Below are 27,291 nucleotides of genomic sequence, written 5' to 3' on the forward strand. Positions count from 1 at the left end.
GGATTAAAATGTAATGTTATAAATTACTTAAATAATCAAAAGATATTTTGATTTAGAGTATTCCAGAAAAGAGAGGAAAAGGGAGAGCAACAAAAAACTGAAGCCCAAATACAGACTAAATAATAAAGTCTAAGATGAAGTCTTAAGGAAAATTAGAAAATATTTTCAGATGAATGAAATAAAAATACAGTATATCAAAATTTGTGGGAAGCAGCTAAAGCAATGCTTAGGGGAAATTTTGTAGCATTAAATTTTTACACTAGAAAAGAAGAAAGGTCTCAAATCCCTACTCTAAACTTCCCCATTAAGACATTAGTATAAGATGAACAAAATAAACCCAGAGCAAACAGAAGGAAGGAAATTATAAAAGCAGAAATCAATAAAATTGATAAAATAGTGGTGAGAAATCAGTGAAGCCAAATCTGATTCAAAACAACAATGAAATTGACAAATGTCCAGCCATACTGACAAAGACAAAAAGGAAAGAATACACATCGGGTATCACTATAAACCCCACAGACATTAAAGTATAATGCAAAAATGTTATAAATAACTCTGTGCACATAAGCTGGACAATTCAGATAATTCAATTTCCTGAACACCACAAACTACTAACACCTCCCCAAAAAGAAGGAGATAATGTAAATATGTAATCCTACATTTTAAAGAATTTGAATTTGTACTTAGAAATATTTCATTAAACAAAACCCCAGCCCAGAAAACAACTTCTCAGATTTAAAAAGACATATGCACTCCTATGATGATCACAGCACTATTTGCAATAGCCAAGATAAGGAAGCAACCTAAGTGTCCATCAGTAGATGAATGGATAAAGAAGATGTGGTACATATACACAATGGAATACTATTCAGCCATAAGAAAGGAACAAATCCTACCATTTGCAGCAATATGGATGGAGCTAGAGGTTATATGCTCAGTGAAATAAGTCAAGCAGAGAAAGACAAATAAATGATTTCCCTCATTTGTAGAGTATAACAACAAAGCAAAATTGAAGGGCAGACTCACAGACTCCTAAAAGGGACTAGTGGTTACCAAAGGGGAGGGGTGGAGGAGGGCAGGTGGGGAGGGAGGGAGAAGGGGATTGTGGGGTATCATGATTGGTGCACATAGTGTGTGTGGGGTCACAGGGAAGACAGTGTAGCTCAGAGAACACAAATAGGGACTCTGTCATCTTACTACACTGATGGACAGTGACTGCAATGGGGTATGGGGGAGGGGGGACTCGATAATAAGGGTGAATGTAATAATCACATTGTTTTTCTTGTGAAACCTTCATAAAAGTGTATATCAATGATACCTTAATAAAAAATGATAATAAACTCTTAAAAAAGTAAAAATGATACCTTAATAAAAAAATAAATAAAAATAATAAAAATATTTTTAAAATAAAAGAAACACTTAAAATTTTAAAAAGAAAATCCCATCCCTGATGTTTTCACTGATGATTTCACTGTAGTGGTGTTGCCATATAGCGATACAGTAATTACGGTTATGACTCACAGTTTGCTAGCTTTGCAATTTTGATTCTTAATGGATATTTTTAAGTATATGGAATTAACATCTCAAGTTTTGCTCATAAAATGAGACTATTCTACCAAACATTTGAGGAAGAAATGGCATCAATTCTATATGATATTTTTTAGAGAACAGAAAGGGAGGGAGCACTACCAAGTCATTTTATGACGCCAGCATTACCCTGATACTAAACCCAGCAAAGACAGCACAAAAATAACCATCACAACCACAGACACCAAAATCCTCAACAGAATATCAGCACATTGAGTCCAACATTATATGAAAAGAGAGATACAGCTAAAATTGAAGTGGGGTTCATAATAACCAAGTGGGGTTTCCAGATACTAAGACTGGTAATATTAAGGTAATCCATCATATTAACAAACTAAAAAAGGAAAACTAATTTTATCAGATGTTGCAGAAAAAGCATTTAACAAAATTCAACATTCCTTCATGATAAAAAAGAGAAAAACTTAGCAAACTAGAAATAAAAGGGGCTTCCTTAATCTGATAAAAAAATATCTATAGAAAACCCACAGCTAGCATCATCCTTAATGATGAAAGATTGAATCCTTTTGCCCAAAGATAAAAAATAAGGCTGGGATGTCCATTCTTACCACATCTATTGAACATTGTACTGGAATTCCTAACCAGGCCAAAAGGCATACAGGTTGAAAAGAAAGAAATATAACTACCCTTATTCATAAATGATATAATTTCTATGTAGAAAATCCCCAGGACATAGAAGCAACAGGGCATAAATCTGCAAAAAAGTAAAAAGCTAACCTTTTCAAACAATATTGCTTCTCTCTCACTTGCCAACGCCAACTTTACATTTCCCTGTATGGCCCCGGAAGATGACTGGTTAGCCAGAGACGGGTAAGATTCCTCAAGGGAGGAACAACCTAAGACAGGCACAGTCGCAGGGGGGCCATCAGGTGAGAAATTGGGGATCAACAGAGGTGAGGCTTAGAATCTCACCCCCCCTGTTTTGAGAGAAATCTTCTGCATCCGTGGATGTTTTGTTGCCCTTGTCTAGCTTGGATTAATACTTAGTCTATAGGCATACACCTGATCATCTACATTTGCCCTCTTACAGCACTAAACTATGTTTTCTACCTTTATCTTGCATCTACCTACCACTTCAGCATTTTATTAAAAATAATAATAATAATAAAAATAATAATAAGGGAGAAATGTGGGATTCACATATAAATCAAATATAAAAATGAAACGAATAATCATAATTGACCTGATTGTTTATAGTTCATGATGCGTGATCAAAACTGAAAGTTTCTGTGATGACTGCCCTTGCACTGTTCACCATGTAAGAACTTATTCACTATGTAATAATAACTTGTTCACCATGTAAAAACTTGTTCGTTATACTTCAGAAGATTGGAGACTGTTGAGAATTAGGCTTGGGGTTGATTAATGATTGTGCATTGAGTCCCCTATACAGAATTTTATTGTTGTTAACAACCATATGATCAATAAATATGAGAGATGCCCTCTCAAAAAAAAAAAAAAAAAAAAAAAAGAAAATCCCCAGGAATCTACAATAAGGTTCCTAGAACTAATAAGGGAGCTTAGCAAGATGAACCATCAAAAATCAATCATATTTCCAGCAGTGGACAATTGGAAACTGAAAGTAGGAAAACAATACCATTTATAATAGCTCCAAATTAAATACTTAGGTATAAATCTAACAAAATATCTGTGGAATCTATATGCAGAAAACTACAAAATGCTGCTGAAAGAAATCAAGGAAGACCTAAGAGAGTGGAGAGATACACTGTGTTTATGGATTGGAATACTCAATATAGTTAACATGCCAATTCTCCACAAATTAATTGTAAATTTAATGCAATTCAAGAATTTCCTTGTAGACATAGGCATGCTGATTCTAAAATTTACATGGAAAGGCAAAAGAACTATTATAGACAAGACAGTTTTGCAAAAGAATAATAATGTGGGAGGAACCACACTACCCAATTTTAAGACCTGCTGTGAAGTTCTGTACTCAAGACAGTGGTTATGAAGACACAGACATGCAGATCATTGAAACAGTAGAGAAAATCCAGAAATAGACTCACACAAATATGATGGGTTGATTTTTTGACAAAACTGCAAAAACAATTCTGTAGAGAAAAGATAGTCTTTTCAGTATGTGGTATTGGAACAACTGGATATCCATGTGCAGAAAAATGAACTTCAACCTTAACCTCACACCTTGTGTAAAAACTAATTCAAAATGGATCATAGGTCTAAATGTAAAACTTAAGTGTATAAAACTTCTAGAAGAAAGTATTTGCTATTTTTGGATTACATTAAGTACTTAGATATAATACCAAAAGAACACTCAGTAAGAGAAAATACTGATAAATTGAACTTTGTCAAGATTTAAAACTTCTCTGCAGAAAGTGCAGTTAAGAGAAAGAAAAGACAAGCCACAGACTGGAAGAAAATATCTGGGAATCATATATCCAACAAAGGACTTGGATTCAGAATATTTGTACCTAAGTACTTAAAACCAAACAGTAAGAAAACAACCCAGTAAAAACTGGGTAGAGACAATACACAGATGGCAAATAATTAAGCACATGAAAAGAGAAGCTCATCATCACTAGTTATTAGGGGAAATGTGAATTCAAACCACAGTGAGGTAACGCTACATACCTATTAGAATGACTAAAAGAAAAAACAAGACAGGTGCTGCGGAAGACACAGCTGTAACTCTCATACCTTGATGGTTGGAAAACAAAGTGATAGAGCTACTCTGGAAAAAAGTCTAGCAGTTTCTTACCAAGTTAAACATATATTTACCTATAACCCAGAACTCTCACTGCTAGGTGTTTATCCAAAAGAGAGACTTACGTTTACACAAAAACCTTTATGTGAATGCTTATGGTGGCCTTATTCATTGGCATGTGTCCAGTGTCCTCCAGAAACTAGATTAGGACTGAGTTGGTAAGCATTGTAGGAGGTGGAGCCTCTGCCTGGATCTGTCAAGACCACCTGCCCCAGCTCTGACTTTTTCTACTAACAGATTAATATGAAAGGTAGTCACCAAAGCATGAAAGCTCCACTATTCCACCTGGAGAGCTGATGGAAGCCTGTTCTGAGCTAATTCAGCTCCCAAAAAATTCTGTCTATGGCTGAATATCAGTTATACTGAGGATGAACAAAGCATAGGATTATGGCGGAAATAGGCTTCCCGCTTGGTGATGTCTGACCTTTGTACCAGAAGAAAGCAAGAATATGATTCTTGTTCCTGGCCAAGTCTTTGGGAGTTTGTGGCCAGTCTGACATCTTCTGTCCCCCTACATCATTCATAATTATGGAAAGATACTAATTGCAGAACATAAATTAAGGAAATAATGGTGGTGGTCTGGTGGTAGTCCTTTATAGAGCTTATCAATATTTATATGAACAAAACCTTGGCTTGGTTTCTGTTTCAGATCACAAAAATGGACAGCACTTTATAATACCTCAAATGGCAGACAGGTAAGGCCATTGAAATACTGATCAATTTTATCTGTCACTAATATTGCCTTTGTTGTATAATGTTTAAGTGTATATAGTATTTTGTGTTTAACAAAGCCTGTACATTTTTCTCTTTTATGGCTATACAATTTGGAAATAAGACGGCTGTAAGTAAATCACCATATAAAACTTAAGTTTGAAAGAGCACAAGTAACAAATATACTAATGAGAAAATTGAAGTCAGTGATATTGTCACAGTTTTAGCCAGTCATGACAGTATATTGGGTTTATAGATTATACTACAGAATTACATCAATTATATCACTGTTACAAGGAAGTACCTTCTTTGTCTATAACAAGGATCGGCAAATTTTTGTTAAGTATACCAGTAAGTATTTTAGGCTTTGTGGGCCATAGAGCTTCTGTCACAACTACTCAACTCAGCCAGTTGTAGATGACAGTATCCATGGACACTGCGTAAATGAAGGGCATATCTGTTCCAATAAAATTTTATTTCTGGACACTAAAATTTGAATTTCATACAATTTTCACATGCTATAAAATATTCTTCCTCCCCCAACTCCTCCCAACCATTTAAAAATGTAAAAACCATGCTTAGCTCATGGCAGATCTAAAAGGGGGCTATAATAACCCCTGGTCTATAGGGTTAAATGAGTTCATGGTTGCAGGAATGAACCGTTAAGTCCTTATTTAGCCAATTACCTTTGCACACATGTCATGAAGAGTTTATGAAATAATTACCTGCTATTCCAGATGTAATCTTGCCATCTGGTTTTTCACATTCTCCCCTTTTAATATTTTCTTCTGTCATGCTTTTATTAATGCTTCAAAAATTGTGACTTCCTGCAAAAAAAAAAGGATCTGTGGACTAACCTGGCAGTAATTTTTGTCTTTAAGTTAGTAGGTCATTGTTTTTTTCTTTGCCATGTTACATTCCTGTGATATTCCTAGAAGGAATTATTTCCCAAGTTGTCCTGTTCAAAGATTCCTCACTGACTCTATTGGGCTATAAAATTTTTGGCTCTGACCATGTCTGTAAACTGTAATTAATATCTTAATTACTTGGCTACCTAGAGCTCAGGAAAATGACTATTTTCTTATTAGTTTTGTACATTTTCTTAGCAGCCTGGATTTGTCTGAATTGGCAAAAGCTGCTAAGAAGAAACTTCAATCTGTGAGTATGTCTATTTCTTAGTGAACTCCAGTATGGGAAACTATGTATCCTGCTAGTAGCTGTTCTCAGCCCATTATCTATTGCATCAAATGACTTTTATTTCATACTCTTAAGATGTTAAATCAGAAGCAGACCATTGAGTGTGTAGCAAAGAAGATTGAAAGTGCTATTAAGTTTAGTATGTCCAATTTGTTGGCTGTTACAAATGATGCCATTTTGCTCTGTCATTTTAAAAGTAAAAACTGTGCTTTTGACATTAGGAAACTTTCTCTTACAAGAGTCTCTTCATTTCTCTCAGTGTAAATGCATTAAGTGGGACCACTTCTTAGGACTGCTTCCTGTAATCTTATAGGATGCTAGGGAATGATAACAGCTGAGGCTGGCATAGTGAGTACGCAGATTGACTCACTGCTATTTGGGATCCTAGCCCGTTGTAACTGTCTTGCACATCTCGTGCCATACATCAAGCTTTGTAAATGCATGCTTTTAAGAGCTGGTGGTCTGTGCTGGGCATGTGCTCGGAGTTTGCCCTGTTCTGTAGGTCACAGCCTCACTGTAGTCTGCGTGTTTCTTTCCAATCTGCCCACCTTAGTGTTAGGGCCCAAGAAATCTGCCTCTCTGGGAATGATTTCTCTTTGTTCAGCCCTTACAAATGAAGCCTCACCAGGGCACTTCCCCAGCCATTTTAACTGTCAGATTACCCACCTCAGCTGTTCTCTCATTGCTCTTGTATCAGAACCAAGATTCTTAACTTCTTTTCATAAGCTTTAAGGGTGTCACCTGACTCTCACCATTCAGTTTATGCCCTGCTTCCCTTCTGGTTCCCTCTGTGTGTGTGTGTGTGTGTTGTGTGCACACACGTGGCGCATGTGTGTGCGTGTGTTGAAATAGTCCTTCATGGGCTAGCACTCTCTTGAGGCCGCCTTCAGCCCTTTTCCAGGAATCCTTTTTGGCCTGCAGTGTTCCTCCTTCCTAGCTTCCATCCCTTTCATCGTTTAAGTAGCTGAAACCTGACCTCCTTCAAATGTAGGTCGTTTTTCCAAAGCCTAACTCTAAAATTGCAACCCCCTATTTTATGACTTTCTCTTCATTGCCTTTTTCACAGAAGACTTTGTTAGAACTTCATGTAGTATTAAGTACTAAATATTACATAAAATGAATTTATCATTACTAGTATTTTACTGTAATAAGAAATAAATGTATTTTATGCAATTTGATGTCTCTGTGTTCTATATCTATGGTTTTGTGTGTCTGTGTTTTATCGCCTTAAGTTGAGGTCATATACTAAGATATTTAAGATGATAAGCTTTGGAGTCAGCACTAAATATGCTGCGATTCCCTTTTAATTACTTATAATATGTAAAACCAATTTTTATTTTAAATAATTCAAGCATTATAGATAAAACCCAAGCTCCATTTGACTGTCCAGTATTTGTTAGGCTGAAAGCTGCACGAAAACTGGGGTTACATCTGTAATATCTAGCATGGGACAGGCACTAGATAATTATCTGGAACAAAATGGAGTTGGAGTGCAGCTCTCAAGAACTTGGGCTGTGGGTCAGATTTGTGCCCATCCCAGGAAGGAAGGTGATGATCCAGCAGGGCTGCAGATCGGAACCCTCAGTGAGCGTGGGCTGCCTGTCACTGCTTTCTGATCCCACCTGTGGTCTCTCCTCAGAGGTGACAGCTGTCATCAGTGCCAGTTCAGTGTTTGTTCCTTCCTCTCCTTCCCTCCTCCCTCCCTCCTTAATGAAAAGCTGAGGGAGATGTAATAAGACTAACGTATTCCTTGAATGAGTAAGTGCTAACATTCTGAGAGACTTAAACTTGGATCTCAGTCCATCACCTGCTGGCTTTCTGACTTCAGACAAGCTACTAACTTCTCTGCCTCAATTTCCTTGTCTGAAAAGTGGGATAATAGTAGTTCCTATCTCCATAAAGGTGTTGTATTAAATATGATGATATTAGCATAGTGCCTGGGATGCGAGCAAGTTCAAGTTCTCAGTCCTTCTTTACCTTATCCAACGAAAGGCTCTCAGAGTTTATTTGTAATTGTAAATGTAATGTAATCACACTAAAGAAAATTTGGAAAATAGAGGGGGGAATCATTCACTGTATTAATGGACCCAGGCTCAATATTTTTGTATGTTTTTCTAATTCCTGTTTCATATGCATGTATGTATGTATATATGCATTTTTTACTGAAGCTCAGTCATCATTACAGAATTTTATATCCAGTTTTTTTCACCCAACAACGTATATTGTGCCCATTTTAGCGAGTTCCCATGAGGTCTGTGTAGTTGTCAGCATTTTAAATTGCTGCATATAGTAATACCCTCTGGGCAGCACCCCACCCATCCTAATATAGCTCAGTACTGTATGTGGATGTGAGGAACACAGCAGGAAATAGGACAAATTCAGTGTCAACTGAAAGTAACAGCCACCAAGCATCAGGGTGTGTTTTATAAAAAAGAAAACTGCAGAGAGAGCCAGAGGCACCCTGGCCGGGGCCTAGCCTCATCTGCATCGAGGAGGACCTTCATGTCCTGCCTACCCAGTTCTGCTAAGCAGCCACCCCAGCCAGTGTGGGATGGTTTTGTTGGCTGACACTGCACAGAGTACCGATTAGACAGCCTATCCCTTTAGGGAGCTCAGTTTTTGGCGGGATTGGAGGCCTGCTGCTGAGGAGACTTATCCAGGTCTGGGTGACGTTTTCATGCAATGGCACATCTTATCCTTTCAAGATGGCATATTTTGGCATCTTTTTTCCCACCAGGGGTTTCAGATCCCTTATATTTGGGGGCACCAGCAAATGCTCAAGAGCAGAAGAGGGGACTTAATGACATCACAAGGAAGGTAGAGAATTGGACCCTGTTTTTGAGATTATGCACTTCAGGTGCCCCTTAGCTCCTTTAGAGCACAACCCTGTTTGTACATCACAAAGGAGGGAGGCTGCTGTGGGAGGCAGGTGTTTCTAGAAGATCTGTGCTATTTTGGAAATGTTGTCTGTTTAACAGTGGGTGTTTACTAAACACTTGCTCTAGATAAGACATTGGAGATAAAATGGTGACTAAGTCACAATCCCCACACGTTCTCCTACTAGTGTTAATCTTTGTCCCTTGTGTTCCTGGTATTTTTTTGCTTTCAGCTAAGTAATCATTTGTTTGAAGAACTTGCCATGGATGTGTACGATGAAGTTGACAGGCGAGAGACTGATGCAGGTGACTTACCATGTGGCTTTTTCTAATAAGTTTCTTGTATCAGTGGGTGGTGACAAGCTGCCCTCCTCAGTGTTTTACTTGCCCAGTTTCTACTGTCCTGATAATGCGTGTGTCGACATTTCCTTTTGTGTGTGTTGGCTTCGGAGTGTACTTGCCCCAGTCTCCCCGGTGACACGGGAGCTGCGGCCCTCAGAGGAGCAGTGGCTCACCATGGTGATGAGATTCTATCTCTGGCTCTTTCCTCTGGCTAGTCTGGCTTGCCACGCAAAACCACAGCACCCTGGTAACCGAGACAACTGTTGTCCCCTTCCTTCCGGTCAATCCTGAGTACTCATCGACACGAAACCAGGCAAGTAGCCTAGTCCGACAAGTAACTTGTAGTGTCATTTTAGGAATGGCTGATATCATGGTATTCAATTCTCCCAGGACAGGCATTTTAAACTTTTTGATTGATTGAAATGTTAGTATCCTTTATACACACACACACAAAACTCAAATTGATAAGAAAAGCAGTAGATGTAAATAGATGATTGGAAATAATACAAAACAGTTCACAGAAGAAATATAAATGGTTTACAGATGTGAAGAAGTGTTTAACCTCATAAGTCATCAAAGAAAGCAACCTAAAGTCATTAATGAAAGTTTCATCAATCAGATTAACACAGTGGGTATAATAAAGGATACTTTAAGCTGGTAAAATGGCAAAGTGGGCTTTCTCATGCTATAGCTAAGAGTTTATATTGCTGCAGACTTTAGAAGAGCAGTTGGTTAACTGGTTTCAGAAACCTCAAAATCAAGTACATACTTTCACATGGGAATTCCTTATTTGGGAATATGTTCTAATAAAAATATAGAGATTTATGCACAGTAATTTTCATCAAAGTGCTGTATATAACAAATAATAGAACATTAAAACTGTCTAAGCATCCATCAAAAGGAGAAAAGGTAAGTAAGTTAAGAAGGCCTTTTAATTTTTAATTGATTAATGGCTATATATATATATATATATAAAATGATGGGGTCCCAGGATCTAGACTATAACTTTGTTTCTCTTGAAATTTAAAAATTTACCTCCAACTTAATTTTTCATTATGAGATCTACTTCAAAACTGAACTGTTGTTAGAAAAAAAGCATTAAGTAGAACTGTTTTGTTTTTGTTCACAAAAATAAATGCACTGTGAGAACAAAAATGTTACGTAGTTTTCTAGGGCAAATAGTTTTAAATTGCAAAGAAGATGTTATCGATTGATTAAGTTGTGGCTGCAATTGATGATGCTTTAGTCATGCCAGCAGGTCGTTGTCAAAGTCTAACAGTAGTCCAGCTAGTTTTATGTGAATATTTATGTGTATATTTTTGCATTTGGGAATATTTCCAATTATTTTCTCACCCTCAGGGCAGACAGAAATTAGCTCGGTTTAACGCCCATGAGTTTGCCACGCTGGTTATCGACATTCTCAGTGATGCCAAGAGGAGACAGCAAGGCAGTCCTCTTTCTAGCTCAAAAGGTAACTGTTTCAAACCTCTAAGTGTTTGCATCTTTGGCCTTCTAAACTTAACACAACTAAATTTCAAGTTACAAATTAATTAAAACAGTCATCAACATGACAGCTTAGTTCCAGCCCTGTAAGTTTTATTGGTAATATGTTGTACTGAATAGTTTACCTCTTTGAACCCTGGTGTGTATTACAAATATCTCAAATATTAACTGCCATTCAAATTTATCTTATATATGATTTTTTCTCTTGGGTCACCTATCTTCCGTGTAAAATTGTGTCCTGAAATTAACCCAAAAGGCTGACTTAGGTCATGTTAAAGGACATAAAAATAAAAAACCCTCTTGATTGAAATTATAGCTCACCTGCTGTTGGTTTACCCCCAGAACTGAGCTCTAAATAATTAAAATTTGCTACTGTAAACTTGAGATGTCTACAGTGAGAATTATTTTGTGGTTTAAAACTGTAACAAGAGCATGGAACACTTATTTCTGAGGTGTCCTGTTGAGTCTGATTAAGTAGTTCAGGGTGCTGTCTCCGTGCTTAGGAACATGCTTCCTTCTCCCCATCCTCAATACTGTAATCCTCATTGTTTTTTTCTAATTACAGAAATAACACATTTTTTAATTGTGAAACACTAAACTGAAGAAATATGTGGCATAAAAGTTAAGTTTTCCATCAGTGTTGCATTCCTCAAAGACAGCAATCATTAACTGACAACAGTGTGCTCTTCCTGATTTTCCTTGTTCAACCAGAAAAAACAAATTCTAAGAAAATTTCCTAAGTTTTGACTAAGGTGCAGCTGTAAGGGTCCTTTCATAAATGTGACATCTCAAAATATACATACTCTCTGATTTGTTTGTTCCATTTCTAGGTGTTAATTGAGGGGAAATAATCAAAGATGTTATATGTATACTATATATAACACTGCAAAAGTTAGAAACAACCCATAATAGAGCAACGATTAGTCTGAATAATGCACAGACTTTTTTCCCCAGAGAATATGTAATGACAGTATAAAGTATAAAATAAAATAAAATTTTTATATAAAAGTTCTATTTGATTCAACTTGTAGAAGGAAAACATTCATATATATACATACATTCATATGAATGTATTAAGTAAATATACCACATATAAGCATATGTATGTAAATATATAAGTATAAATACACAATCCTCATTATTCCTGGAACCCATATTTACAAATTCACCTATTTGCTAAAATTTATTTGTAACCCCAAAATCAGTACTCACAGCACCTTCATGGTAGTGTGTGGACATGTGCCAAGTGGCAAAAGATTTGCGTTACCTAAAACATACTTCCCCAGCTGGAATGGAAAAGGCCGCATTGCCTTTTGTTTCAGTTCTCATACTGGAAACGTCGTTTTTGAGGTTGCCTTCGTGCCACATTTTTCATGTTGTGCTTTTTGTTGCTGATTTCACTGTTTAAAGTGGCCCCCAAGCCCAGTGCTGAAGTGCTGACTAGTGTTCCAAAGCGCAGGAAGGCTGTGATATGCCTTAAGGAGAATATATGTATGTTAGGTTAGCTTTGTTCAGGCATAACTTATGGTGTTGTTGGCCATGAGTTCAATGTTAATGAATCAACAATACATATTAAAGGTGTCATTAAACAGAAACAGACGTTTATCAGTTGACGAAACTGACCAGAGGCTTGCAGGAACCTAACTCTGTGTCTCAACTCAGAACAATAAATGGTTCAGTATTTGCTAATTCAGACATCACATCAACTTGATAGCCCATAACTACTATCAATAATAAAATTGTAAAAATGTATATACTTAGGAAAAAGACTGAAAGGATATAAACCAACATATTCAGTGGCTGTGAATTATTACTGTATCATTTGTTTCCAACTTCCATACTGAGTCTTTATTACTTCTGTAATCAATGAAATGTATATTTTAAGTACTAATTTTAAAACTAAAAATTCCTTTTAAGTAACCATATTTTTTTTATTAAGGTATCATTAATATACAATCTTATGCTCAGGTTTCACATGAGCAACATTTTGGTTTAGTAACCATAATTTATCATACAGATGTTCATGAAAATATCCAGAAACAGTATTAGAAATCAGAGATGAGCTTGAGTTGCCTGAAAGGAATTGGAGAGACTTGGATAATTTGTGAAATCTTTTATTCACCATGTGTTAGAGCCTGTAGAACCAGCTCTTCATAGGTGATACCTTCCTGACATGCATGTGTGTGTCAACTAGGCCATTCTCTTGGTCTCTCACTGGCATTCAGCTGACTGAACACCAACGTGCCTATTCTTTGAGCATTTAGTTTCTAGGCTCCTTGTACAATTTCCTATTTTGACTTGACATTACCTTGTAAACAAGTTACAATTATAATTGAAATACAGTTGATCTTACATTAGTTATGGCTGGCTTTATTTTCATGGTTTGGAACTATACCTCTTTGAATGATTAGAGACTTGGGAACCTACCTCCTTTGTCTGAGCAGCTCTTTACTAAAGCTTCTAATTTATTTGCCCACATTTGGTGAGTAGCTCAGAAGGATGCTTCAATTGCTATATGGAGTTTATGGTAGGCTGGCTGGCTGGTTGATAACTTGCTGTTATTCCTGTAGTGGTATGAATATAACATTGCTACTCCTGTCATTTTCTTTTAGTCTTTCTCTAAAATTTATTTTTAATTGAAGTATCATTGATATACAATCTTATTTTGATTTTAAATGTACAATACAGTGGTGCATTACCTGTATTATTAAATCCTTGCCCCCACTAGTGCAGTTAACTATCTGTCAACATAGAAAGATGTTACAGAATCATTGACTATATTCTCCATGCTGTACTACTATCCCTGTGACCAACTTATATTATGATTGAGAATTTTTGTGCTCCTTTATACCCCTCACCCTACCCACCCACCCACACCAGCCCCTCCTCCATGGTAACCACTAGTCACTTCTCAGTGCATATGAATCTACCACTGTTTTGTTCATTCTGTTTTGCTTTGTTTTTGGATTCCACAAATAAGTGAAATCATATAGTATTTGTCTTTCTCTGCCTGGCTTATTTCACTGAGCACAGTACCCTTTAGAGCCATCCTATTGTTGCAAATGGCAGGATTTCTTTTCTTTTATGGCTGAGTAATATTCCATTGTGTGTATGTACCACCTCTCCTTTATCCATTTATTTACCGATAGACACTTAGGTTGCTTCCATATCTTGGCTTATTGTAAACAATGTGGCAATAAACATAAGGGTACATCTATCTTTGTGGATCAGGGATTTTGTTTTCTGGTAAATTCCTAGAAGTGGAATACCGGGTTAAATGGTATTTCTAGTTTTTTGAGGAACTTCCATATTGTTTTCCACAGCAGTTATGCTAATTTACATTCCCATCAACAGTATAGGAGGGTTCCCATTTCTCCACATCCTTGCCAACACCTGTTATTTCTTGTCTTTCGGATAGTGACCATTCTAACTGATGTGAGGTGATATCTTGTTGTTTTGATTTGCATTTGCCTGATGATTAGTGATGTGGAGCATTTTTTCATGTGCCTGTCAGACATCTGTATTTCTTCTTTGGAGAAATGTCTGTTCAGGTCTTCCACCCACTTTTTAATTGGATTATTTATTTTTTGGGTGTTGAGGCATATGAGTTCTTTATGTATTTTGGATGTTAACCCCTTTCTAATGAGTTGTTTCTGAAATACTGTAGGTTGTCTTTTTGTTCTGTTGATGGTGTCCTTTGTTGTTTGCTGTCCAGAAGCTTTTTAGTTTGATGTAGACCCACTTGTTCATTTTTGCTTTTGTTCTCCTTGCCCAAGGAGATGTGTCCAGGAAAAAATTGCTCATACTTACTATGTTCAAGAGATTTTTGCCTATGTTTTCTCCTAAGAGTTTCAAGGTTTCCTGTCTTAAATCAGTCTTTGATCCATTTCAAGTTTACTTTTGTGTATGGAGTTAGACAATAATCCAGTTTCATTCTCTTGCAGGTAGCTGTTCAGTTTTCCCAACACCAGTTATTGAAGTGGCTGTCTTTTCTCAACTGTGTATTCATGGCTCCTTTATCATATATTAATAGACCATTATGTGGGGGTTTATATCTGGGCTCTCTATTCTCTTCCATTGATTGATGGGTCTGTTCTTGTGCCAGTACCATACTGTTTTGATTACTGTAGCTTTGTAGTGGAGACTGAAGTCAGGTAGCTGAATACCTCCAGCTTTTTCTTTCTTTCTTAGCACTGCTTTGGCTATTTGGGGTCTTTTGTGGTTTCATGAATTTTAAAACTGTTTGTTCGAGTTCATTAAAAAATGCTATTGGTATTTTGATAGGGATTACATTGAGTATGTAAATTGCTTTGGGCAGGATGGCCATTTTGACGATATTAATTCTTCTATCCATGAGCACAGGATAGATTTCCATTTATTTCTGTCTTTAATTTCTCTCATGAGTGTCTTAGTTTTCAGAATATAGGTCTTTCACCTCCTTGGTTAGGTTTTTCCTAGGTTTTTTTTAGGAGAGCAAGGCAGAAGCTTTTATTTATTTATTTATTTATTTATTTTTATTCTGGTATCATTAATCTACAGTTACATGAGGCACATTATGTTTACTAGACTCCCTCCTTCACCAAGTCCCCCCGACAAACCCCATTACAGTCACTGTCTGTCAGTGTAGTAAGATGCTGTAGAATCACTACTTGTCTTCTCTGTGTTGCACAGCCCTCCCTGTGCCTTCCCCCTGTTTATACATGCTAATCGTAATGCCCCTTTTTTCCCCCCACTCCTTATCCCTCCCTTTCCACCCATCCTCCCCAGTCCCTTTCCCTTTGGTAACTGTTAGTCCATTCTTGGGTTCTGTGCTTTTGCTGCTGTTTTGTTCCTTCAGTTTTCCTTTGTTCTTATACTCTGCATATGAGTGAAATCATTTGGTACTTGTCTTTCTCCGCCTGGCTTATTTCACTGAGCGTAATACCCTCTAGCTCCATCCATGTTGTTGCAAATGGTAGGATTTGTTTTCTTCTTATGGCTGAATAATAATCCATTCTGTATATGTACCACATCTTCTTTATCCATTCATCTATTGATGGACACTTAGGTTGCTTCCATTTCTTGGCTATTGTAAATAGTGCTGCAATAAACATAGGGGTGCATCTCTTTTTCAGACTGGGCTGCTGCATTCTTAGGGTAAATTCCTAGAAGTGGAATTCCTAGGTCAAATGGTATTTCTATTTTGAGCTTTTTGAGGAACCTCCATACTGCTTTCCACAATGGTTGAACTAATTTACATTCCCACCAGCAGTGTAGGAGGGTTCCCCTTTCTCCACAACCTCACCAACATTTGTTGTTGTTTGTCTTTTGGATGGTGGCGATCCTTACTGGTGTGAGGTGATATCTCATTGTGGTTTTAATTTGCATTTCTCTGATGACAAGCGATGTGGAGCATCTTTTCATGTGTCTGTTGGCCATCTGAATTTCTTCTTTGGAGAACTGTCAGTTTAGCTCCTCTGCCCATTTTTTAATTGGATTATTTGCTTTTTGTTTGTTGAGGTGCATGAGCTCTTTATATATTTTGGATGTCAGAGGCTTTTATTTAGAGATAAAGCAAAAGGACAGAGCTCCTGGCTCAGGCCAGGAAGGGACAAGAGAACACAGGGTAGTACATTGTCTAGGGGTTTTATAGGCGGTTGAGAGACAAAGGGCTAGGGATGTACACCTGTTAAGTGGTCCCAAAATGTTTACCTTTAAAGAAACACCAAGTTTCTTATTAGTCTTTCTGGTTATTTACAGGAATTTTACTGCTCTGATTTCCTCCCAGGATAGCAGCTTCCTGGTCTGGGAGCGTATCACTTAAGACTGCTTACTTTGCTCCCAAGGTGAGCTGAGTTATTGTCTGTTTGTTAAGAAACTTACTTTTTAACTAATTGGGTTTTTAGATGGAATCCTTCCTGTTTGTACTATGTTGTTTTGGGCTTGCTTGCTACATTGCCCAAGTTGCAACAATTCATTTGTTTAGGGCTGGAGGAAGAAAAGCAGCACCTGGGTAAAGTGAGAAAGACAAGCTGGGCTCCCCAGCAGGCCAAAGCAAATCCCACAATGAGTTTTCTTGCTTTGTTTTTTTCAGAGGCCCTCACCCTACTCCGTTTAGGCCCATGGTCCCTGTCTCATTCCCCACTCTACAGATGGAGACCCTAGCTGCTGCTAGGGGAAAGGGGGTGATGACCATTCTGGCTGCTTCATGCTGAAAAGGGGGCACAGTAAAGGGTGTAGCTAGGTCTCCATCACTGATCAGTTGAGAGGGCCTCAGAAGATGGGCACTTCTATCTTGGGTTCCATTTCCATCACTATTTGCTGTTTCATGGCTTCAAAAGGACGTAGAAACCCAGCTCCTTATCGTAGTAGTCCATGGGACTTCCAGGCCTGACATAGCTTGGACTTTTCTTTGGAGTTCCTGGAGTGAATCAGAGACATTTTGTGAATAATTCAGAATGTACACACAATACACAACTTTAATTATAGCACAGGTCCCACCTGTGCTGCTGTTAAGCTGTCTAGTGCCATTCTATTTTTGTATAACTGCTTGGTGCATTAGTTTAACTTTAGTACTAAGGCCTTTTGAGTAAAAATGGTTAAGGATTTGATATGCCAAATTACATCTTCGAAACCAAGAGATGGTATAAAAATGGAGGCTACATAACAATGAAAAACACTCCTAGTCCATCGATGTTGGAGGTTTGGGAAGTTTGCAGGGTGTGGGATGTTTTTAACCCAATGTCCTTGCAACCAAGAAGCTCAGTTACTACACTTTAGTTCAGTCATTCTTACCAGCCATGCTAGATTATTTACAAAACCTCCACTGAACATGGCAAAGTCAAGCCTCTCTTTTCTTTTGAAAGATTTAAGCCAGGCTGTATTGCAGAAGATAAATTTCTTCTGTCTCAGAGAGTCTAGTTTAAAGACCTCCCAATTTTGAGGATAATGATGAATTCAATAAATAGAATAGACTTCCAGTAAAAGGATTTAGAAAACCAGTTTTATATTGTAGTAGTCCACAGGAATTTTGACCATTTTCCTTCCTTGTGGCAAAATTAATTTAGCTGCATAGCCTTATTATATTGTATACTTCTCTCAGAGGCCAAGCCTCTCTAATCAGAGAGTTTGTATTGAGGCCAGGCTTGTGTGCAGAAGATAAGGCACTTTTTCAGGGTTTGGGGATCAGATTGCTCCCAATTCTTTAGGATGCATGCCAGAGGCATGTCTGGCTTTAAACTTTTAAGAGGATACTCCCATCTGGAAGAGAGAGAGAGAAAGACAGGTGTGTGACACCTGGTCGGCCTTTTCTGTGTGGGTGTCCCCTTTGCTTTGGAGCGTGGGTGACAGTGGTCAATCACACTCCTTACCAGCGTGGCCTGTACCTTGCCTTGATTTCCCTCTTGCTTTCCCACTAAGCAAGAGTCGCCTCAGAGCTCTGGATTTAGTGGGACCTTACCAGTGTGCTCCTAGTTTACACCTTTTGGGAGTTTTCCGAGTTTTCTCTGCACGAGCTTCAGTCATTCCTTGAGAGTCCCCTGCCTGTCTGATAAGTGTAGGGACTGTCTGAGTTCTCACTGCCAGAGCCTTGATCTGAGTCACAAGCCTGTTTCTCTTCCCTGGGGCCACAGAAAAGGAAATGCCTTGCCCAGGATGACTGCCTCTAAGGAAGGGAGATCAATAGAATAGAGCCACTTACATGTTGGTCTCAGGTTTCAGCTTGATAACTTTACAGACTTGATTTACATTACACAGGAGAAAGTGGCCTAAGAGGACTGCTTTGATTGGGGAGCAGGGGAACTTTTTCTAAGGCCAAGATAAAATTCAGACAGAGGCTGCTATGGACAGTTATAAAAGGGGGGGTCTATACTCTCAAACACCTGGGAATTATCCTACTAGTCACCCACTGTAAGAAATCTCACCTGTCAGACAAAGAGGTAGGGGGTCATCTGCGACTCTCACATAGGCAGCAGCCTAGCTGGAGGTTCACTCAGCGCTATCAGATCAATAGGCCAGGGCCAAGATTCAAGGACCCCTGTCTACTAGTCCAGTCTGCCCTCGGAGTCCACAGATTAGGATAGGAAAGTAGGAAATAGGCCCAGCCTCTCCTTGACATTCCCACCCAGAGGTGGGAGATCATGGAGTGGCAGACACCAAGAAACTTTTCACTTGAGACTTAATAAGATTGGTAGCTGATGCTAATTGTCTTTTAAGTGCTTAACGGGTGCCCAGACACATTTTTGAGATAAAAAGTACAGCATTTAGTTAAGAATAAGAGTGAAGTGTAGATCTCCTACCTTGTGGTGGTGAGCATCGGGTTCCGTGAAATTACTGAAGTTAGAGGCACACATAGAGCGTGTAAAGAAAGTAAAGAGCATCCTTGCCTCACTCAGGCCAGGGTGGCCTGAAAAAGCAGGCTGAAAAGTCAGAGACAGAGAAAGAGAGACACTCTTCATGGATACCCAGTTCAGCTGTCGGGGTCTGATTTCAGACACGCAGGCCTTTGAGAAGCCGCTGAAGTGCAGCCTCAGCCTAGACTCTCGCAGGTGCCCACGGCCTTCCTCAGTCCCTCCCATCCAAGGAGAGGCCTCTGAAAGGGAATCCTGGCCTCCACTCGGGTGACTCTCCCGGCTCCCGGGGGAGCTGGGGGATCCACTGAGGGAGACGCAGGGGAACCAGGGGAACCTGTCGCTTGGGATTTTGAGATCGGCAGCCGGGCTAGTCCCATTTAAGTGGCTGACACGCGCCCAATGTTGTGTGCCATAGACAGCTACCTTGTATAAGGACAGGGAAAGAAAAAGGCAGGCTAATATGTCAATATTCACCTCTGAAGTTATCCTGGCGAGCCCCCAAAAATGTTGCTGGGGTTCTTGTTCACGGAGTTGAAGAAGAAATTTCGTGAACAGTCAAGGTAGCAGAGCAAGGCAGAGAGGCTTTTATTTAGAGAGAAAGAGAGAGGACAAAGCTTCTGGCTCGTGCCCAGAGGGAACAAGAGATCCCCTTTTCTAGGTATTTTATTCTTTCTGATGTAATTGTAAGTGGAGTTGTTTTCCTTATTTCTCTTTTTGCTAGTTTGTTGTCAGTATATAGGAATGCAACAGATTTGTGTGTATTAATTTTGTATCCTGCAACTTTGCTGAATCCAGTTACTAGTTCTAATAGTTTTTTGGTGGAGTCCTTAGAGTTTCTATATATAATGGCATGTCATCTTCAAATAGTGACAGTTTAATTTCTTCCTTACAATTTGGATGCCTTTTATTTCTTTGTTTTGTCTGATTGCTGTGGCTAGGACCTCCAGTACTATGTTAAATAAACGTGCTGAGTGGACAACGTTGTCTTATTCCTGATCTTAGAGGAAAAGCTTTTAGTTTTCTCCATTAAGTATGATGTTGACTGTGGGTGTGTCATATATGGCCTTTATTATATGAGGTACATACCCTCTATACCCATTTTGTCGAGAGTTTTTATCATGAATGGATGTTGAATTTTGTGAAAAGCTTTTTCAGTGTCTATTTAGATGATCATGTGGTTTTTCTTCTTCTTTTTGTTAATGGGGTGTATGATATAGATTGATTTATGAATATTATACCATCCTTGCATCTCTGGAATAAATCCCACTTGGTCATGATGGGTGATGGTCCTTTTGATGTTTTTTTTTTTTTTTGCAGAAACCATTGTTATTGATATACACTCTTATGAAGGTTTCACATGAAAAAACAATGTGGTTACTATATTCACCATATTATCAAGTCCCCCCCCATACCCCACTGTAGTCACTGTCCATCAGTGTAGTAAGATGCCACAGATCCACTATGTGCCTTCTCTGTGCTACACTATCTTCCCCTTGACACCCCTACACCATGTGTACTAAACATAATACTACTCAATACCCTTCTCCCTCCCCCACCATACACCCTCCCATCCCCATCCCCTTTGGTAACACTAGTCCCTTCTTGGACTCTGTGAGTCTGCTGTTTTGTTCCTTCAGTTTTGCTTTGTTGCTGTACTCCACTAATGAGGGAAATCATTTGGCATTTATCTTTCTCTGCCTTGCTTATTTCACTGAGCATAATATCCTCCACCTCCATCCATGTTGTAAATGGTAAGATTTGTTTCTTAAGGCTGAATAGTATTCCATTGTGTATATGTACCACCTCTTCTTTATCCATTCATCTACTGATGGACACTTAGGTTGCTTCCATATCTTGGCTATTGTAAATAGTGCTCCGATAAGCATAGGGGTGCATATGTCTTCTTGAGTCTGAGAACTTGTATTCTTTGGGTAAATTCCTAGGAGTAGAATTCTGGGTCAAATGGTATTTCTATTTTTAGTTTTTTGAGGAACCTCCATACTGCTTTCCACAATGGTTGAACTAGCTTACATTCCCACCAGCAGTGTAGGAGGGTTCCCCTTTCTCTGCATCCTCGCCAGCATTTGTTGTTCTTAGTCTTTTCAATGCTGGCCATCCTAATTGGTGTGAGGTGATATCTCACTGTGGTTTTTATTTGCATTTCCTTGATAATTAGTGATGTGGGGCATCTTTTCATGTGCCTGTTGGCCATCTGAATTTCTTCTTTGGAGAATTATCTCCTCATATCATCCACTCATATTTTAGTAGGGTTATTTGCTTTTTGGGTGTTGAGGCGTGTGAGTTTCTTATATATTTTGGATGTTAACCCCTTGTTGGATATGTCATTTACAAATATATTCTCCCATACTGTAGGATGCCTTTTTGTTCGGTTGATGGTGTCCTTTGCCGTACAAAAGCTTCTTACTTTGATGTAGCCCCATGTGTTCATTTTTGCTTTTGTTTCCGTTGCTTGAGGAGATGCGTTCAAGAAGAAGTTGCTCATGTTTATATTCAGATTTTTATTATGTTATCTTCTAAGAGTTTTATGGTTTCATGATTTACATACAGGTGTTTGATCCATTTCGAGTTTACTTTTGTGTATGGGGTTAACAGTAATCCAGTTTCATTCTCTTGCATGTAGCTGTCCAGTTTTGCCAACACTAGTTGTTGAAGGGGCTGTCATTTCCCCATTGTCTGTCCATAGCTCCTTTATTGTATATTAATTGACCATATATGCTTGGGTTTATATTTGGGCTCTCTAGTCTGTTCCATTGGTCTATTGTTCTGTTCTTGTGCAAGTACCATAATTGTCTCAATTACTGTGGCTTTGTAGTAGAGCTTGAAGTTGGGGAGTGTAATCCCCCCAGCTTTATTCTTCCTTCTCAGGATTGTTTTGGCTATTCAGGGTCTTTTGTAGTTCCATATGAATTTTAGAATGATTTTCTTTAGTTCATTGAAGAATGCTGTTGGTATTTTTATAGGAATTGCACTGAATCTGTAGATTGCATCAGGCAAGATGGCCATTTTGACAATATTCTTCCTGTCTATGAGCACAGGATGTATTTCCATTTATTGGTACCTTCTTTAATTTCTCTCTTGAGTGTCTTGTAGTTTTCAAAGTATAAGCCTTTCACTTCCTTGGTTAGGTTTATTCCTAGGTATTTTATTCTTTTTGATGCAGTTGTGAATGGAATTGGTTTCCTGATTACTATTTCTGCTAGTTTATCATTAGTATATAGGAATGCAACAGATTTCTGTGTATTAATTTTGTATCCTGCAACTTTGCTGAATTCAGTATTAGATCTAGTAGTTTTGGAGTGGATTCTTTAGGTTTTTTTATGTACAATATCATGTCATCTGCAAAGAGGGACAGTTTAACTTCATCTTTACCAGTCTGGATGCCTTTTATTTCTTTTTTTTTTTAAATTATCATTAATCTACAATTACATGAAGAACATTATAGTTACTAGACTCCCCCCTTCACCAAGTACCCCCCCACAAACCCCATTACAGCTACTGTCCATCAGCGTAGTAAGATGCTGTAGACTCACTACTTGTCTTCTCTGTGTTGCACAGCCCTCCCTATGCCCTCCTCCACATTATACATGCTAATCGTAAGGCCCTCTTTCTTTTTCCATGCCCTTATCCCTCCCTTCCCACCCATCCTCCTCAGTCCCTTTCCCTTTGGTAACCGTTAGTCTGTTCTTGGGTTCTGTGATTCTGCTGCTGTTTTGTTCCTTCAGTTTTTTTTTGTTCTTATACACCACATATGAGTGAAATCATTTGGTACTTGTCTTTCTCCGCCTGGCTTATTTCACTGAGCATAATACCCTCTAGCTCCATCCATGTTGTTGCAAATGGTGGGATTTGTTTTCTTCTTATGGCTGAATAATAATCTATTCTGTATATGTACCACATCTTCTTTATCCATTCATCTATTGATGGACACTTAGGTTGCTTCCATTTCTTGGCTATTGTAAATAGTGCTACAGTAAACATAGGGGTGCATCTCTTTTTCAGACTGGGCTGCTGCATTCTTAGGGTAAATTCCTAGAAGTGGAATTCCTAGGTCAAATGGTATTTCTATTTTGAGCTTTTTGAGGAACCTCCATACTGCTTTCCACAATGGTTGAACTAATTTACATTCCCACCAGCAGTGTAGGAGGGTTCCCCTTTCTCCACAACCTCACCAACATTTGTTGTTGTTTGTCTTTTGGATGGTGGCGATCCTTACTGGTGTGAGGTGATATCTCATTGTGGTTTTAATTTGCATTTCTCTGATGACAAGCGATGTGGAGCATCTTTTCATGTGCCTGTTGGCCATCTGAATTTCTTCTTTGGAGAACTGTCTGTTCAACTCCTCTGCCCATTTTTTAATTGGATTATTTGCTTTTTGTTTGTTGAGGTGCGTGAGCTCTTTATATATTTTGGAGTTTTGATGTATTTTTGAATTCAGTTTGCTAATATTTTGTTGAAGAGTTTTGCATCTTTGTTCATCAGGGGTATATTGGTTTATAATTTTCTTTTTTTTCTGGTGTCTTTGTCTGGTTTGGGTATTCGAGTGATACTGGCTTTATAGAATGAGCTTGGAAATATTCCCTCCTCTCCTATTCCTTGGAATACTTTAAGAAAATGGGTATTAGCTCTTCTTTTTTTGGTTGGTAGAATTTAGCTGTGAAGCCATCTGGTTCTTGACTTTTGATTGTTGGGAGTTTTTTGATTACCAGTTCGATTTCATTGATGGCAATTGGTCTGTTTAGATTTTGTTTCTTCCTGGGTTGATTTGAAAGGTTTTATATGTCCATTTCTTCTAGGTTGTCCAGTTTATTGGCATATAATTTTTCACAGTATTTTCTAATAAGTCTTTGTATTTCTGTGGTGTCCATTGTGATTATTTCTTCTTCATTTCTGATTTTATTTGTATACTCTGTTATTTTCTTACTAAGTCAGGCTAGGGTTTTATCTATTTTATTTTCTCGAAGAACCCATTGATTTTTTTTTTTTCTATTTCATTCTTCTCTATTTAATTTCTCTCTTCTCTAATCTTTATTATTTCCTTCCTTCTTCTAACTTTGAGTTTCATTTGTTCTTCTTTTTCTAGTTTCTTTAATTGTGAGTTTAGGCTGTTTATTTGAGATTGTTCTTGTTTCTTGTGGTTTTCCTCTACAGCTGTGTACTTTGCTCTCTTTTAGTCTTTTAAACAGCTAAACCCCAGAATCATCCTGAAAGATTTTTGGGAAGAAAAAATTTGTTAATCCTGAAGTAAAGTTATTTGCTTCCCTTGATAGACAATGTGGAGCTCATACTGAAAACGATCAATAACCAGCACAGTATTGAGAGTCAAGACAATGACCAACCAGATTATGACAGTGTGGCATCAGACGAAGACACAGATCTGGAAGCTGCTGCAAGCAAGGCAAACAGGCAGAAGGTGAGGTGACACCTACGCACGGAAGGGGAGAATATGCTTCTCTTTAAAATCTTTCTTCCTGCAGAATTACTTTATTTGTAAATCGCTGGAGGGCTAGCCCTGTGAAAAGTGCTATGGAGGTGAGGTTGGGCTTACTACCAGCTTGGGCCAGGGAGGTAAACAGTTTAAAAATAGAGGGTCCTTTGTCCCTGAGTCAGTTGCTGAATCATAGCCCTGCTGCAACTGTGACTTTATGAAACTTGTGAAGAGGAGCAGGTATGTTTTACTGTTTGAATAAATGTTTGCCGAGTTACTTATCTGTATGATACCGTCCCTAATGAGGCCTAGCCCCTTTCCCATGAGGCTGCCACAGCTTAGTAGGAGAGATACCTCAATAAAAGGTACAGAGTGATGCGAGCCATGAAATGCAAACAGAAGGGGGCGTGTGTGTGTAAAGAGATGTACCTTGTTGCTGAGGAGTAGTGTCAGGGCTTTGTAAATGAGATGGCTTTGTAAATGACATGTGCCTTCAGGGATGCATAGGATCTGCACATGTGGAGAGACAGGGAAGGGTAGTCTAGGCAGAGAGAAACTGGAACAAGGATGTCTAGGGGGAAAATCTTGTCATGTGTGAGACAGCCTAAAGAGAGTGGAACTCAAAGTTGCAGCAGACAGCGGGGCTCACACCACGGAGGAACATGAGGCCAGACTGAAGAGCGTGGACCTCAGTGGGCAGTGCAGAGCCCAAGAAGCTTTTAGGCGAGGCAGGTGAGCCATGGCCAGCCATTCTGGGTCCTCATTTTGTGAGGACTGTCCTGCTAGGTTGGAGAGTGGAGGAAGGGAACCCAGTTAGGGCACTGCTGAAGATGGGCAAGCAACAGCTGACACTGGCCGTTATAGAGCCTGGCCCGGGAGCATCTGGATGGAAGAAGTCACGGTAGCAGAGTGTGAGCTCTGGGCCTCCCTGGTCCACCCACTGCTGAAGTCTCAGCATCTGGCCCACAGAGGGGCTCAGCAAACATTTGACAGTGGATGAACAGGAAAATAGAGTAAACAAGTTTTGGCACTAAGTTGGATGTTTGAAATAGGGAGATTGGTTTATAGAAGATGTATCTGGAGTTTTCTAGCTCACATAACTGAGAAGAGTTGTACTTCTGGCAGATACAGGAAATGCAGAGGGGATGGCTAGTCACCTGTCCCATCCAGGATGCTCCTGCTCAGTCTCCGCAGAAGCACCAGGTTTACTCAGAGTGAAAGCCAGAGTCATGACATGCATGACGACTGGCCTCATCCTCCTACTCACTTTGCACACATGATCTTCCTAGCTGTGCTGTGCCTCCAGCTAGAATGTTCTTCGTCCAGACAGCCATTTGACTGATGTCCTTATCTCTTCAGGCTTTTGCCCAGGTCTCACCTACCCAAAGGCTTACATCACTTGTCTAATTAAAATGCACCCACCCTGACCCCTACTTTAGCTAACCAGCCCCTCATCCTGCCCCTTTTATCTATTTTCCATAGCACATAACCCCTTCTCTCATACTATGTATACAGCTACTTATTTTTATTTCCACCCTCTCTTACTCTGCTGCAATGTAAACCCAATGGGAGCAGGAATCTTTGTCTATTTTCTTTTTTTATATATCCCAAGCCCCTAGAACACTTCTTGATGCTCAGAAAAAAATTTTTGTTGAAATGGATTCATGAAAGAATGAACAAAAAAGAAAAAGGAATGAGCAAGAGAAAGGCAGACAAGACAAATACACTCAGAGTCATTGTCAGAGTAGATTTGTACCCCATTGTGTTTGAAAATATTGACTCTAAAATATTATAATAATTCTGCCCTTACATTTTAGTCTTGCATTATTCTGAGAAGCCTTGATTTGGTTTAATTAACTTTGCAATCCAGCTGGCATGGTCAGAATTTAAAATTCTTTAGCTGTCAGTCTTGAATGTTATCATGGTCTCAGATTGTGAACATTTTCCCCAATTTATTTTTAGAGCCTAGATTCAGATTTATCAGATGGACCAGTCACTGTGCAGGAATTTATGGAGGTCAAAAACGCTCTAGTGGCTTCTGAGGCCAAGATACAACAGCTAATGAAGGTGAATAACAACTTGAGTGACGAGCTGAGAATTATGCAGAAAAAGGTAACATGTTCATAAATGCCAGGATAATTGACTCTTTAACCCCATAGTATAAGGAAGAATCCCAGGTATAATGACCCAATACTTGTGGTCAGAGGGAAGAAAAACAGTTAACTATAAAAGTCCTAAAAATCTTTGGGCCCATGTATCTTTTTGGAAGCAATATATAGTTGGATTTTCAAGTGTAGTAGCCTTGATTAGAAATAAGTCCAGAGTAAGTTTCCCAAGTAGGAGAAATACAAGAACCTATTAAGTGTTTGTGTCAGTCATAGAAACCCTTGCACTATTCTGTGCTTCTTGGGAACCTGGATGCCAGTCCATGGATATATTTCTTCCTGTTGCTCATCGTAAAGACTATTCACACCATGAAGACACAGAAGATGAAAGCCCTAGACAGCTGTATGTGCTTATCAGCATTCCAGACCTCAT

General features: G+C 38.7%; 1 protein-coding gene across 12 annotated transcripts in view; it reads left to right on the forward strand.

Moving 5' to 3' along the window:
* The window catches only part of GIT2 (GIT ArfGAP 2), a 60,104-nt gene that overhangs the window by 14,083 nt on the left and 18,730 nt on the right, over positions 1–27,291 (forward strand). For 5 of the 12 annotated variants that reach the window (XM_036904045.2, XM_036904049.2, XM_057491585.1 and 2 more), the window contains exons 8-14: positions 4,998–5,043; positions 6,166–6,217; positions 9,366–9,438; positions 9,690–9,787; positions 10,834–10,945; positions 24,596–24,738; positions 26,716–26,865. In XM_036904045.2, the coding sequence (XP_036759940.2) occupies positions 4,998–5,043; positions 6,166–6,217; positions 9,366–9,438; positions 9,690–9,787; positions 10,834–10,945; positions 24,596–24,738; positions 26,716–26,865 (674 nt within the window). The remainder of the gene's footprint in view (positions 1–4,997; positions 5,044–6,165; positions 6,218–9,365; positions 9,439–9,689; positions 9,788–10,833; positions 10,946–24,595; positions 24,739–26,715; positions 26,866–27,291) is intronic. The other 7 variants (XM_057491584.1, XM_036904055.2, XM_057491587.1 and 4 more) reach the window with 4 other exon arrangements.

The sequence above is a fragment of the Manis pentadactyla genome, chromosome 14 (genome assembly GCF_030020395.1).
Source record: "Manis pentadactyla isolate mManPen7 chromosome 14, mManPen7.hap1, whole genome shotgun sequence".
NCBI classification, from domain to species: domain Eukaryota; kingdom Metazoa; phylum Chordata; class Mammalia; order Pholidota; family Manidae; genus Manis; species Manis pentadactyla.